This window comes from Antechinus flavipes, chromosome 4 (genome assembly GCF_016432865.1).
Source record: "Antechinus flavipes isolate AdamAnt ecotype Samford, QLD, Australia chromosome 4, AdamAnt_v2, whole genome shotgun sequence".
Classification (NCBI taxonomy): Eukaryota; Metazoa; Chordata; class Mammalia; order Dasyuromorphia; family Dasyuridae; genus Antechinus; species Antechinus flavipes.
Window position 1 is genome coordinate 81,819,558 of NC_067401.1, and position 16,406 is coordinate 81,835,963.

At 32.7% G+C, this 16,406-nt stretch overlaps 1 protein-coding gene across 13 annotated transcripts in view; it reads right to left on the reverse strand.

The window, feature by feature from the left end:
* The window catches only part of CDC42BPA (CDC42 binding protein kinase alpha), a 347,897-nt gene that overhangs the window by 134,174 nt on the left and 197,317 nt on the right, over positions 1-16,406 (reverse strand). For all 13 annotated transcript variants that reach the window (XM_051993437.1, XM_051993436.1, XM_051993439.1 and 10 more), the window contains exons 7-9: positions 15,779-15,979; positions 11,702-11,950; positions 1,175-1,254 (exon numbers count right to left, since the gene is read on the reverse strand). In XM_051993437.1, coding sequence (XP_051849397.1) covers positions 1,175-1,254; positions 11,702-11,950; positions 15,779-15,979 — 530 coding nt within the window. The remainder of the gene's footprint in view (positions 1-1,174; positions 1,255-11,701; positions 11,951-15,778; positions 15,980-16,406) is intronic.

Consider the following 16,406-nt stretch of genomic DNA (forward strand, 5'->3'; position numbering starts at 1 on the left):
AACAAAGTCTGTTTTCTGAGGACTAGCTTAAGTATTTGATGATGGACTCTTTAGTCATAACAATCTATGAAACGAGGAAAAGTACATAATAGTCCCTAATCCTTTGCAGGGCGTTTCTAATTAAACAGGAAAAGTAGCAGAAGGGCAAAAAAGACATCAGAAGATGACAAGAAACAATTTTTAGAGCTTAAAAACATAAAACTGTCTGGTCAAATGCAAAGAATATGAGATGATAGCATATAGCTAGAGTCATATCTTAAGTATTGGTACTCTTATAATGTCAGAGGAAACTAAGTAGGGCTCCATTAAGCTCAGCAGACAACCTGGGATAGACTTCTGGAATAACATGGACAAAAATCCTATAGAATGGGTGGGTTAACAGGTGGGCTGTGACTTGCCTAGCAGAAGAGAGCTGATTCAATGAGATCACAGAATTCACTGTATTTCATATAAATACATAACACATATACTCCTATAAATACATATAAAATTTAACAGCGCTATTGGTTCTCTAAATGTGAAATCACATTGTTTAACAGCCCAAGAATAAAACATACAGTTGGAGAAAATGAATTATATTAATCAACATTCTCACAATAAGCAAAATGAAGTGGGGGGTGGGGAGTAGAAACAGGCTATAGCTAAACAGAAAGGTTTTCAGTTTCTCTTCGGAAAGGCAAAGAAGGGAATTGATAATCAGTTCTACTGTAACCAGAGTTAATAGAAAACAACATATGATGGGATAAGAGCACAATGGAGATAATTCTAGATTATGCACTGTATATCTGTTGTGAAGAATGAAGAGAGAAATTTTATTCTGAAATCATGAAAAGTCTCCAAATTAAATCAATTTATACTTTCAACATTCAGTTAACAAAATATAAATTTTCTTTATTGATTTTTAACATATTCACACATGAATTAGAAGTGTGCTCAAATATATTTTCGGGAATGTAAAAATATCTAACCAAAATTTTCTATTGAGAAGTCTTGAGATAAATCCTGAAAAACTGGATTAATTATTCAATAATTTTTTTTTACATACTGTTAATAGCACCAACATTTTTAAAATTAGAAGGATCTCTAGTAGATCATCTTAAATTTTTAAATTTTAAACATATGATTTTGCTTTTAGCCTAGCAAAATTAAAAAAAAAAAAACATTTCAAACTCACCAACTACTAGTATATGTAAAACCAACAAATGGTAGATGGTGACCAGAGAATGCAGTATGGGTTGGAGGGGGCATCGTTTCCTGAGGAGGAAAGAACAGAGAATGAATGAATAAGTATTACTGGCAGAATATGTCACAGAAATTCATTTATATTAGTATATGTTTTAATAAATTCAAGACTGCCTTGATATTGCTACTTTACCCAGTTGAAAGTAGACTGTAACGTTTCCATGCAGAATATCTTTCATTATTTGCTAAGGCAAAACAAATTTCATCACTTGATATTCAGCTTTTTGTTGGCAAGTCTACCTAAACTTAAGCTGGTTCTAAAATGAGCCAGTATTTATTACTGGGGAAAAGTTATTCTAGACGCTAATGGGACTATAGACAAACTGACTGTAGCTTAGCTCTCTACAACCAGTAACAATGTTATTCCCCTTGTCATCTGGTCACCAGCTACCTACCTGCCCAGTCTAACTGGTAAAGGACAAAAGACTTACACACTTCCCACCACTCAGTAATAATCAAATCAACATCACTACAGGGGATGGGGACAGTTACCTCTACTATAGAAAACAAGTAAATCAATTATGCCTCAGCACTAGAAACAGAAGAGGAACAGATACTATGCACATGCACACTACCATGTGGACTCTATTTACCTCCAAACAACCTGGAAAATAAGTTAATTTTTAGAGCCCAAGATTCTCACTCCATTCCACCAAATAAATTAATATAATACTTGAGACCAGTGGACTAGCTACCATTGCCACTAGGAAGAGTGAGAAGTCTATAATTTAATAACTAAAAAATGTTCTTCCTCCCTCCTTTCTCACTATCTTGATGTAAAAGTAAAAGCTACCCAGATTTCTGATGCTGCTACTGCTTTCTCAATTAGACAATGAGCATCCTTCTCAGTGTTAGCCCTTTCCAAGTCCCTGTCTGAATGTGTCCTTCCCTATCATCAGGCTGTCTGGAATCCCTTTATACATATTTACTCTCATATACCATCATTTTTCTATACACAAAGAAACCTGGTTTCTCTGAGAGGTGCCTTTTAAAAGTGAATTTAAGATTATTCAAAAGTTTGATGTTTTCATCAAAAAAATATTTCCATTAGATTAGGAGAATTGCTTTTTCAAAGTAATTTTCTCATTTAGTTTAATTTGTTAAATGTCAAATATTGAAATTCAGTATTAAGAAATAAGTAAACACTATTGTTTCATTCGTCTTTAAACTTCTCATAAAAATTTTTACTTCCTCCTTTTCTTTTCAGTTTTCTTTCACTAGTCACCCTCCAGTATAAGATGTACATTCTCTTATGCAATGTGGAATCATATTGAGCACTTTCCCCCTTTGGGCTGCATATTATTTTTTCTTAATTATAACACTACTTTATTTTAGAGTCCTGGGTCACACTTGGCAGAGAAATCTTCATCTACTTTTAACTATTAATTCCAAACTAATGGTGGACACTAATTGTCTTTTCTCCCATATCACAAAGTTTTAAAATTTTCTTTTAAGAAACCAGTCAAAGGCAAAGGATCTTTATTGAAACAATCAAGAGCTTTCCATCAACACACTGGACCAGCAGAGTGGAGACTCCTATAAGTTTGTTCATACCAGAAAGATTTCAGGCATTTGTCTACTCACAAATTGTGACTACTTTCTGAGGACGTCAGTCCAATTATATAAGGGAGGTGTGTCACCAAAGGAAATTAATACTATGGTTATTAAAAAATGATTTTTAAAAATATTGCACAATCCTAATGGATAAACTCCTTTTACTCCTAAAATGGTGGTGGAAAAATAAAAGGGAAAGAGATTATAATGGCAAAGATGATAAAAGAAAAAATTAGTTAAGATTCAAAGGACTGTGAGAAGACACTAATAAACTGGAGATTCAATCTAACTCTTCTGATTAAAAAATTTTGAATTCCATTTGAAAAGTCAATAAAATGTAAACACCCTTCAGTCCAGATATAGTACTACTGATCAAATACTACAAAGAAGCAAAAGACTGGAAGAAAAAATATCAATACTTCCAGATCTCACGTTATGTTGTAAAGCAGTAAGTAAAAGTCGTTAAGGCAGGCATTATATTAACCATTGGCCACAGAAAAAGAAGCAAGAAAAAGCATCTATATCCTTAAGGACCTCATATTGTAATTGTGGAAAGAAAGGGGAAACATTTTATATATAAAATACCCATATACAGAAAGACACAATTATAAAATATAAAGTGTCTAATCATGATTATATGAAATGAAAAGGATAAAAAACAAAATTAAAATAACTAGGAAAAGAAAGGATTGACTTAATTGTGAAAAAATCTTTGCATAAATATCTTTAATAAGGGACTGCTACCCAAGATTTATAGAAAATTTAAAAATACATAGATCAAAAATCATTAAATCAATGGATTAAAGATAAAAAAATACGAACAATGAATTATTTCTCAGAGAAATTGAAAATTGCTGATAATCATCTGAAAGAATACTCTGGGGATCACCAATTATAAATAATCAAGCTTGAGGCTTTATCTCACCTCCAAAAAAGTAAGAAAGATGACAAAAGACTGACAAAAGTCAAGATTGAGAGATGTTGTGGAAAGACAGGCAAACAAATGAACTACAATGGAATGGTAAATTGGTCTAATTACACTGAAAAGTAATTAGGAATTAGGCAAAGAAAGTAACTGAAATGTCCATATCCTTTGACCCAGAAATTCCATTGCTAGGCATATATACTAAGGTTGATGACAAAAAGAAGAAAAAAAGGTGGAAAAGATCTCATGTATAACAAAAATATTTATGATCAGATTTTTGGGGAGGATAAAGGATGGGAAGGTGAGCATTGACCAAAAAAAGTGATTTAACAAATTGTGTTATATAAATGACATGGGGCACATACAAATAACGACAAACATGAAGAATTTAGACATCAGAAGGCATTAATAAATTTATGTTAACAAAGTAAACAAAAGCAAGGTAACAGAAGCAATGTCTAACATAATGCAAACAAACAAAAAAAAAAGGTAGTAAATTCACAAGAACTGCCCAGAGAACAAATTTTTAAAAATTCTTTGCTTTTACTATAGCAAATATTCTTTCAATTTGACTCCAAGCACCAAAATCATTGTCATAAACTGGTCTTAAAGATACAATATCCTTAAATAGCATACTGAGAGTATGGCTATATGATCCCATGATAATATAGCTCCAAGAAGCTGTAGTATGTATAGTGGCCACAACCCCATAAAACCATCTCAGCAGATGGGTTAAACCAGATCAAGTGTAACCAACAGGTTTCGAACCTATCAAGGACTTAGGAGGATGTCTACCCCAACAATATGAAGACCCTCCCAGGCAGAATGGACAGATGAAAACGATTTATTTCAATGGTCATGAAGGCAGCTGAAGCAGGCTTTGTGAAGCAGTGAAAGCTTGGTCAGACACTGAAGATGCCAAAGTTATCCACTGTACCCCAGGCCATCACTAAGCCAGTCTTGACTTTTTTCTTGCTACTTGACTTCGATGCCTCTGAAAGTGAGAAAGAGGCTGATGACTACAATTCTACCTCACTTAAAATCAAAACATCAGGCTGTAATATCACTGATCCTCTTTGAAAAGAAGGTTGAACAACAGCAACTGTAAATAACTCTATAACTCATTCAATTAATTTATCTTCTTCCACTGGAAAAATATAAAGAGTTTTTAGTAGTGTTATAAAATGGTTTCAAAAACTCATGTATTGGGACAGCTAGGTGGAGCAGAGGATAGAGCCACCAAATCTGGTCTAAAACACTTAACACTTCACAGCTGTATGATCCTGGGCAAGTTTCTTAACCCCAATTGCCTTAGCAAAAAAACAAACAAACAAAAAACCCAATAACAACAAAAAAGCAACTCATGTGATGTCCTAAAACCAAACAATACATTCCTAATGGCAGCATATACTTATTATAGATTTTTCTTTCTCTCCACTAAACATTGGTTTATGACATAAATAAAAATCAATATCACTACTCTGATTCAGGCAGACTCTTTTTGTGACATTCTATTGCTTCCCCGATTGAGTGAAATACTGGCTAAACACAAAATTAAAGAAAAAATTAAAAAAAAAAACAAAGAACAGAATAAAACTAAAAAGGAAACTCTGTGAGAGAAAACAGGTTGAGAAAATAAGACACCCAATGAGTTTTAGTATATTTCCCTTCCTGTCATATAAGATGACAAATGTGGCTGTTTACTGGTTCGTTCTGCAAAACTCTTGTTGATATAAGGGAGAGTTAAATAAGAGAAGATATTAACATATGAAAATGACTTACACACAAAAAAACTAACACCAATAAAACTAGAAAGAAAGGTAAAAAAGACTGAGGGTGTTATTAATAAAATAATTTTTTAGTTTGTCTAGAATCATGAGAATACTTTAAATATGAAATCCATATTCAAAGGCAAGTTGAGAGATTTCTAAAAAGCAAGTTAAATTAAACCTTTTGTAATTAAATGAAGCTAGGAAATAAAAAAAATACAGCTAACAAGAAGGAAGGCTCATAGGTACTCCATGGACAACAACAACAAAAACAGATCAAATTAGCTGATTTCACCCTATATCCAAGGATAATAAGAAACGTCATGGAAAACTCAGTCATCTGACTTTACACCATAAAAATGACTGCAATAAAAATCTGATAGAGAGGGTGAAGAGATAAATAAATTTTAAAAGAATTCAAGATGCACTAAACTGAATTAATATATAACTTGAATTCTTTAGGCATAAATGGATACTGAATAGGAGAGTGGAAAATATGGTTTAGGATTAGGAAACAAAAGAGTTCAAAATGTCATGAACCATATGTAGGTCTTAGGCTATTTATTATTAATATTTTCTTCAAAAAGAAAGCTGAAAGTGTTGAATACAATAAACATTAGCTATAAAGTAAAATTAATTATATCTTAATAGACCTCCTCCCAATATATTTACCAACATAGAATTTTTCAAGGTCCCAAATAAGCTCTTCAAATTGCCTTAGAAGTTTAAAATTTAACTAAGACATTTGGCATTACCTATATTATGGGTCTATAAGAAGGTATCAAATTTGGCAATGACATGCAGTCATAAAAGTGCTTCTCTAGACAATATTATTTCCTATACTCATGGCAAGATGATATAATACTCCCTGGAAGGAGCAACAAAAATTAATAAATTTGATAAGCTACTAAATAATATTCAATAAGACATTAAACAGAGATTTGTACTGGCAAAAAATGTTTACCATTGTTATGGAGGAAGTACAAAGATGAGTATAAATAGAAGACTGATTTCCTAGAGATAATAGACTTCTATTTCCGGGTCACATTCTATATTAATCATGTTTCACATGGACTATTACAACCGCTTTATATGTGAATTTTAGGGAGAAGAGAAAAATGGCAATATGTGAAGCATAACAGCAAATTAATGTCCTATTATATATTGTCCTATTATATATATATATAAAATGTCCTAATTATAAACAAGATTATTTCAGAAAATCTTCAAAAATACAAATTGATAAAGAGTGAAGTGAGCAGAACCAGAGAAACATTATATAAAAGGCAGGAGAATTATAAAGATACTTTGAAAGACTAAGAATTCTGATAAAAGCATTGTAAAATGAGTGTAAAAGACAGATACGAGAAGAAGGAACATGATTAGGCAATTAGCTGGATATGGTAAAGGACAAGGGAAATAGAAGAGTGAATGATGGCTTTAATGGTGCAAACCTAAGCAAATGAAAGAGTAATGTTATCATAAAACAAAACAAGGAATAGGAGAAATAGGGAGGGAATAGATATGGATATGATACTGAGCTGGTGGCATTGACTAGGTAATTTTCCTGTTAGGTAATAAAGTTCAGGAAAAAGAGTAGAGTTGAATGTATAGATGATATATCTATGTGTAGGTGACAACTGAGCTCATAAAAAAGAATGAGAGATGATATAATGGCATACTTTAAGAATCCTAAAATATCAGCTAAAAACCTAGTTGAAATAATTAGCAACTTTAGCAAAATGGCAGGATATAAAATAAATTAACACATATCTACATATTACTAACAAAAGAACAAGAGACAGAAAGAAATTCCATATAAAATAATTATAGACAATACAGTTGTTCAGTCTATCTGCAAACTGAGGAACCATATAAATACAATAAGAAAAAAAATACTTATATAGATACAGTTAGTTCTGAACAACTGGGGAAATATAACTGCTCATAGGCTGAATTAATATAATAAGGACAATTCTACCTAAATTAATTTACCTATTCAGTGCCATTCCAATAAAACTATCCAAAATTATTTAATGGATCCAGAAAAAAAAAACAAAAATTCATCTGGAATAACAGATCATTGAATATTAATGGAAATAATGAAAAAAAAAAAAAAGAAGAAAAATGCTTGAAGGAAGATAATGTAGCTGTACCAGTTATCTCAAACTGTATTACAAAACAGTAATTCATCAAAACAAAACAATTTGATACTAGCTAAGAAACAGAGTGGTGGATCAGGGGAATAGATTAGGTACACAGTAGTAAATAACCACAATAATCTAGTGTTTGGTAAACACAAAGATCCAAGTTTTGAGCACAAAAACTCACTATATGAAAAAAAACCAACAACACTGAGAAAACAAGAAAACAATTTGGCATAAACAAAGTATAGACCAACATCTCCTACCATGTACCAAGATAAGGTAAAAATGGATAAGAGGATGTAGAACTAAAGGATGATACTATAAGCAAATTAGGGGAGCATGAATGGTTTACCTGTCAGATCTATGGATAAGTAGAGAATTTTATGACCAAATAAGATATAAATGGATAATTTTGATTACATTAAAATAAAAGGGTTGTTTTTTTTAAATAAACAAAAACAATGCACCCAACAGTAGAAGAAAAGAAGAAAACGAGGAAAACATTTTTTTACAGCAAGTTTATCTGACAAGGGCCTCATTTCTCAGATACTATAGAAAAGTGAGTCAAAATCATAAGAATATGAGTCATTTCCCAATTGATAAATAGTCAAAAGGATTTTTCAGGCAGTTTTAATATGAAGAAATCAAAGCAAAATATAGCCACATAAAAATGCTCTTAAATATTACTGATTAGAGAAATATAAATTAAAAACTCTGAGTTACTATCTCAGGTAACACCTATCACGTCAGCTAAAATTAACAGAAAAGGAAAATGACAAATGCTAGAAAGTGATGTGGTTAGTAGAGTTGTGAACAGTTCTAAACTTCTGGAGAATAATTTGGAACTATGCCCAAAAAGGCTATAAAAGTATACATACTTTCCAACCTATCAATACCACTATCGTGTTTACATCTCAAAGAGAACCCTTCCCCCAACAAAAAAAGAAAGGGACAAGGACTTATATTTACAAAAATATTTAGGGCAGCTCGTTTTGTAATGGCAAATAATTAGAAAATAAGGGGACATCCATCAATTGGAAAATGACTGAACAAATTGTGGTATAAGATTGTGAAGAAATAATATTATGTTACAAGAAATGACGAGCAGGCTTATTTCTGAAAAACCTGGGAAGATTTAGAATGAAGTGAAGTAATCAAGAAAGAATAGCAGCACTATTGTAGGATGACAGACTGTCAATGATTTAGATATTCTCAACACAAAGATCCAAGATAATTACCAAAAGACCTATTATGAAAAATACAGTGGTTACACTGGCTTCAGAGAAAAAAAAATGATGTAGTCTGAATATAGATCAAAGTATACTTTTTTAATTATTTTTTTTCATGTTTTCTTTCACAGTCAATATGACTCTTTTGGAAATACATTTTACATGACTGCACATGTATAATCTATATCACTGCTTGCCTTCTCAAGGAGGGAGGAGGAAGGGAAGGGAAAGAAGGTTGAACACTGGAGAGATTATGGGCAATCCAGTGGATTATTGATTTTTCTATGTCAACCTGATAGCTTTTATTTTCAAACTTTGATTCAATGTACTTCAACAAAGATTTATTAAGAGCCTACTATATATGGCACCGTGCTAGATGTTAAAGATATCACTTAAGTAGATTTGGATATTTGAACTGTGTCATGAGCCATTAATTAATGTCATTTCATTCTGTGTTATTGTAGACAAGAGGTCTACCCAACACCTTGAAGGTCATTCAACTCTTCTCTTGATTTCATAAGGTTGTCAATAGAATACCTTGACTGTTATACTATCATCTCTTATTTTCATCTGGTTATAATATGACAATCTTCTTTTTCTATCATGCAATTCTCAATGTCTTTTACTATTTTCTCCAAAATTAATTAAAAGTTATGTATTTGAACCTGCTCATGCTGACCATGGTTACACTTGATGTTTTATAATCTATCCAAAGCAACCCCAGTCCATTTTCATGCTCTTATTCATTTCTGGACCCAGAATATTGTCCATTTTTTTTTATTAAAGCTTTTTATTTACAAAACAAATGCATGGGTAATTTTTCAACACTGACCCTTGCAAAACCTTATGCTCCAAATTTTCCCCTTTTTCCCCTCAACCCCCTCTTTTAGATGGCACATAATCCATAACGTCCATTTAAATTGATGGGCAAAGTCTATAGGCTGTTCTATGTAATAATTTGTGAAATAGAAATTCTTGCTTCATTTGTATTTTTTTCCTATATAGATGATTAGGCCAAAATGTGTCTGATTTCATACAAAGATGAATTAAGATATTATTTTAAGTATAATGAACTTATCATGTAATGGCAAATGTAGAAGAGATATGCTACTTCTACAAATAATTATAATGCAAAACATAATGTGATAAATGAAAAAGAGAAGACCAAAATGCTATTGGAAATCTGAGAATAAAGAGATCACTTTTAGCAAGGGGTAAATCTGTAGATTTTCATGACACTGACCTCTTCTGGTTCTCCTCCTATTTCACCATTCCTCAATCTCTTGCTGCATCTTGGTCCAAATCTGGCCTTTTAAGCATGGGTGTCCCACAGGGCTTGTCCTGGACTCTCTTTTCTTTTTCCCTTTGTATATATTTCATTGGCAATCTCATCAGCTCCCATGGATTCAGTTATCATTTCTGTGCTGATAATTATCATTATCATTTACTAAGCTGCCCAACCCTAACTCTCCCAACAGATGACTCTCAAAATAACATATCCAGTTCTTATTTTTTTTCTGAAATTCAGTTCAAAATCATAAATTGTCTGCTGCCACTCTTCATGTGGATACCCCATAAAGTATCACAATCTCAATACCGTTACTCTGTTCAAAACAAAACTCATTCTCTTTTCCCCAAAACACCATCTATGGTTATATTACTTATTTCCATTGAATATTCTACCATCCTCTCTCATTCACAGAGTTTTATAACTTAAGAACCATCACTGATTTTTCCTCCTTCTCATCCATCATATCAGTCACCAAAATTTGTCTACTTTTATTTTCATAACATCTCTCATTTTTTTCCCTTTCCACATAAATGACCACAGCTCTACTTAAAGTTATACACCATACCTTACCCGGACTATTTTAATAGCCTCTAAATAAGCTTTCCTGTTTTTAGCCTCCCCCTTCTTGAAACTAGCAAAAGTTAACTACAGGTCTGACCCTGTCACTAGGATTAAATAACAAAAACCCCACCATCCTTTAAAATAACAATAACAAAACCTCTTTTTGTTTGGCATTTTAAATTCTTCAAAATTTGGTTCCAGCCGGTATCCAGACTTTTTCACATTATTCTTTCTCATTTCAGTATAATCTAGTCAAACTGGCCTATTTTCTAGTATTTGAATTAGGTTCTCTACCTCTCATCTCCCAAGCCTGGAATGTTCTCTCTCGTTATCCTCCCATATTAGTACCCTAATTCCTTGTAAGATTCAAGTACCACCTTTTATACAAGGCCTTTCTTGAGTCTCCCAATTATTCAGTGATATTCTACACACCTTAATTCACTTTCTATATGTTTTTTGTTTAGTTATATGTGTTCATGCTGTGTTTATTAGAATTTAAGTTTCTTAAATTTGAAATGTTTCATTTTTATCTTTGTATCATGAAGGCTTAGTACAAGAGTAAATAACAAAATTATATTCAAGAAATGCATGTTAAACAATTGAACTGAACTAAATTCTAGACATAGGAACTGATAGGATTTATCCATCCACTTATCCACTCCACTAAAGGAGGAGGAGACAAAGCTAACACTGAGGTTATGAGCCTCGGGGACACTGAGAATGATGGTGACAAGATAAATATAAGTTAGAGGAAATGAGAATAGAATATCATTGAATTTTTATAAATGGGAATATTTAAGCAAATCATTTCCCCCAATGATACCAAAGGTGTATATAAAAATGAATGCAACAAATGCCTTTTGATAACAAATAAAAAGCCAGTACAAATGAAACTTCTATAAACTTTCAAATTCTTTAAAATATTCAACCATAAGGTAGATTTTAATTATAAAGGTAAAAAGTTTTCTTAACGTTACACTTACAGAATTCTTTAAACAATCATCATCAACATCAAAGTTTGAAGTATCCGTAGGACTGCTGACTTCTGGGATATAAGGTGCTTCACAGTTCCGAATATTATCCCAGTCAATGCCAGCAAAAAAGGGATGATTTTTAAAGTCTTCTATGCCATTTTGTCCAAGTCGATGTTCTCTGCTACAAATAAGCCTTCGAATAAGATCTTTAGCACTTTCAGACACATCTGTCACTTGAACTGGAAACTGAAATCTTTCCTAAAGATTGGAAAACATAAGTAAAGCAAAAATAAATATCAGATTAAAAATACAACATACATTCAATCATCATAATCAATAATGATAGAGTATGTCAATTAAGAAGTTGAAAATATTTATATTAGCAATAAATCAACAGTGCTGAACTTGTAGTCAGGAAAATACAGATTGAAATCCTACTTTTTAAGTTATTCCATGACCATGTCAACTAAGTAACTTTTCTGAGTCTTAGTTTGTTCAAGGGGTAGTCCTTTCCTCCCTTCTTCAGAGATAGTCTATGAAAGCAGGATGGAAACTTTAAAGTACTACGTTAGATACTACTATTGTTATTGTATATCTAGTACAAATAGAAGACTGTGAAAGATACTTGGGTTGATACAAAGTTGAAAGAAGACTTAGTATTTGATCCTCAAGGAGTTTATAATCACTAAAGGAAGATTTCTATAACAGAAAATAACAGATGATAAATCTATAAAAGAAATTCTTTCCTAACCCCACCTTTCTTCCAAACTTCCCTATTTCTTGATCATGTTTCTAATTATTCAGATTTGAAATCTGGAAGGCAACAATGATTCTTCCCTCTTCCTCTTCTCATCCTACTTAAACAGTGGTTAAGTCTTACAGATTCAACTTCAGTTATATCTCACATGTATTTCCCCATTCATAAGAAGGTTTTTCTAAGGGGAATAGTTATGTCAGACTCTTTTGAGCTATTATCAAACAAATATTAATAGATAAGTCAGATCATGTCACCCTTTAAATTTTGGACAATTCTTATATGTTTCTAGGAAAAAACACAAAATACTCTGGCATTTAAATCTCTTTATAATATGGCCCTCTCCCATCTTTTCAAACTCAATTCATTATTCTTCTTCATGTAGACTATGTTCTAGCTAAACTTGATGAACCTGACATTTTATCTTCTATTTCTATGTCTGGAACTCAGGGCTTACTCGCATCTATGAATCCTTTATTTGCTACAAAATTCCATTTAGGTGCTATCTCCTATATCAAAGCTTCTTAAACTGTGGGTTATGACCTAATACAGGGTTATGTAACTGAATGTAGAGGAAAGAGTTTTTGCAAAATTATGATTTATCTTCAGTAAATGTTTTATATGTATACTTATTTTATATACCTGTATATCTCTCAGATGAAAAGGATTCCCAAGGGGCAAAAGTTTAAAAGCATAATCCTATTTCTTTTCCCATATCGCCATGACGGGGGTGAACCCTACAACTGTGTCCCCTTTAATCTGTAAAAGAAGGGTGATTGGTGTCTCAAGCTCTCCCCTGGGAAAAGCATATCTTCCCAGACAAGGCCTTCCCAAGTTAAGTGGTTTCATTCAATTGGAGATCTTGATCAAATCATCCCTCTGTTAAAACTGAGATCTTTTAGTGGTAGCCCAGATCCCCTTCAGGAGGTTCCCAGACTCTGGAAAAAGCTTTCGATTCAATTGGAGATCTCTGTCTGATGGTCCTTTATTGATTGGCCCAGACAGCTCCCAAGCCAACATTTTGCCAATATAATCAGGGGCTTGTTAAACACACTTTTGCTAAATTCCTAATTAAGAAATTTTGCCCACAATTTGGAACTATGCTCACAAAGCCATCAAACTCTGCATACCCTTTGACCCAGCAGTGTTACTACTGGGCTTATATCCCAAAGAGATTTTAATGAAGGGAAAAGGACCCACATGTGCAGGAATATTTGTGGCAGCCCTGTTTGTAATGGCCAAAAACTAGAAACTGAGTGGATGCCCATCAATTGGAGAATGGCTGAATAAACTGTGGTATATGAATATTATGGATGATTTCAGAAAGGCCTGTAGAGACTTACATGAACTGATGCTGAGTGAAATGAGCAAGACCAGAAGATCATTATATATTTCAACAACAATACTATATCATGATCAATTCTGATGGGTGGCTCTCTTCAACAATAATGAGATGAACCAAATCAGTTCCAATAGAGCAGTAATGAACTGAACCAGCTATACCCAGCAAAAGAACTCTGGGAGATGACTATGAACCATTACATAAAATTCCCAATCCCTCTATTTTTGTCTGCCTGCCTTTTTTATTTCCTTCACAGACTAACTGTACACTATTTCATAGTCTGACTCTTTTTATACAGCAAAAGAACTGTTTGGACATGTATACTTATATTGTATTTAATTTATACTCTAACATATTTAAACATGTATTGGTCAACCTGCCATCTGGGGGAAAAAGTTGGAACAAAAGAATTTGCAACTGTCAATGCTGAAAAATTACCTATACATATATCTTGTAAATAAAAAGCTATAATAATAAAAAACAGAAGTAATATAAAAAAAAGAAAAAAAAAGAAATTTTGTCCACTAAGAAACTCTCCTTCTCAGTGAACAATAAATCTCTCTTCTGCCACTCAGACTTTTGGAGTTTGCGAATTCTTTTGCATTGGACCTGTGTAGACCAGAAGGGATTCCTCACCTCAATTCTCACATCTCTTTACTAGCACTAGTACCACATCACCCACAATGGTTAGGAGTCTCCCTTCTCAAACGATAATGTATTCATTTACCTGAATAGGTATTGTATTCCATTGGTAGAATATAAATTCCTGGAGGGCAATGCAGCAGGTGACTTTAAAGGGCCCTTGTATTTTTAAAGCTGTACTTAGACTGAGATTAATATGGAAGCCATGTACAGCAAGTTAAGGAGTTTGGACTTTATTTGGTGAGCAGATAGTTTTTCAGTGATTTGACTAAATAATAAGCAAAATTAGTCTGAAAAAGACTAGAATAGAAATAATGATTTTAAAAGCATATATTAAGCACTTATTAGGTACTAAGCATTGTGGTAAGTGGTAGAAATACAAAAAGAAGCTAAGTAATGCCTAGTCATAAGGAATTCACACTCTAACATCCTGAAGGAAAGCATTAAATAAAACAAACAAACAAAAAAAAACAACTTTCAGCTGCAGAATGAATAGAAGAGGGAAAAAAAAAAAACCCAAACAGAAATCCTACAGATTAAAGTATAAGGCAAATGATCCTTAGATTATGTCAATAGGTCCAGTGACAGTGATTATGTCTGCAGGACACAGGGACAAGAAAGATGGCAAGGGCTAGTGATTCTCCACATCTCATGAGAAAGAAGACATCTGATTGACTCCCATTTCCTCTGAACCAACTAAATAATCAATGAGTCTAATGAGTTATAAGTGACATGAGGTGGGGAGAGGGAAGAGGGATAAAGAAGGAATGAAAGTGGGAAAGGCTAGGGAATCTCTTCACATCACCATGTAATGTATTAAATGGGTTTAGGGATACTACAGAGCTGGAAATGGGAAAAGGCAAAGAAAAAAGGGCACCCCCTCAGTGGCTATCATAAAAACACTAATTATATACACTAACATTTTAACAGAACAGCAGTGATAATGATGTCAACAAAGGATTGCAAACATTTAAAGTGATATATTAAGCTTGGTTTAGATATGAATTTGCAGTTCTAATGGGATATTCTGATAGAAATATTATGCCAACAAGTATATATAAAAATCTAAAGTTCATAAACAAGAGAGGTTTAGGAATATAGGGCTCACAAGCATGTGCTGAGAAATGATGATAAACCCACAAATGTTAGAATATCCAAAGAACAGAGTAAAGAAAAGGGGTTAAAAAAAAAATGAAGTCTTGAGCAACAACAAGCTTATCACTAAAATCACAAGTATAAAAAGTTATGACTTGAAAAAACTTTAAAGAAGTCACTTTTCTGGAAAAATATTCATATTTTTAGATAACAGTTATATTTCAAGTTTTAAAAAAGATTTAAAAATACTAACTTTGTGGTTCATGATTTTCCCATATGTTTCCACCAGAGATTCTGCATAAAATGGTGTTTCTCCGTAGAGCATCTCATACATGCAGACACCCAAAGACCACCAGTCACACTCTGGTCCATACTTTCCTTTCCCATCTTCCATGGCTTGAAGGATTTCTGGAGAGATATAGTCTGGGGTTCCAACAGCCACAGATGACTGAACCTGTAAAAATAAACATTTTTAGTAAACTAAGAAATCTTCCCACTGATGAAATTAGGACTCTTCAAAGTACTCAAGTATGGAATTAAATTATTAGAAAACAGGGAAGTTATGGTTCCAATAAAAACATTCTTTATATAATACTACCATAGATAAGTATAGGAAGTATCCTTGGTCAAAACTAATTCACAAGTATAAGACTTTTGTTAGAATGGGGAGAAAATATTTGTTTGTCTTAGGCATGATGTAGAAATTATTAAAACTCCTGCATTTGAAAACTATGTTCTCTATCCTTTGGTAGCTATTAACCTTTGCTATAATGCAAAAGACATGATAAAATCACTACCTATATGCCACCAAACAAATTTTTTGGTATTAAAATAAATGACTTCATTTTTAAAGCTAAACTTAAAAAGTCCCATTTTATAGA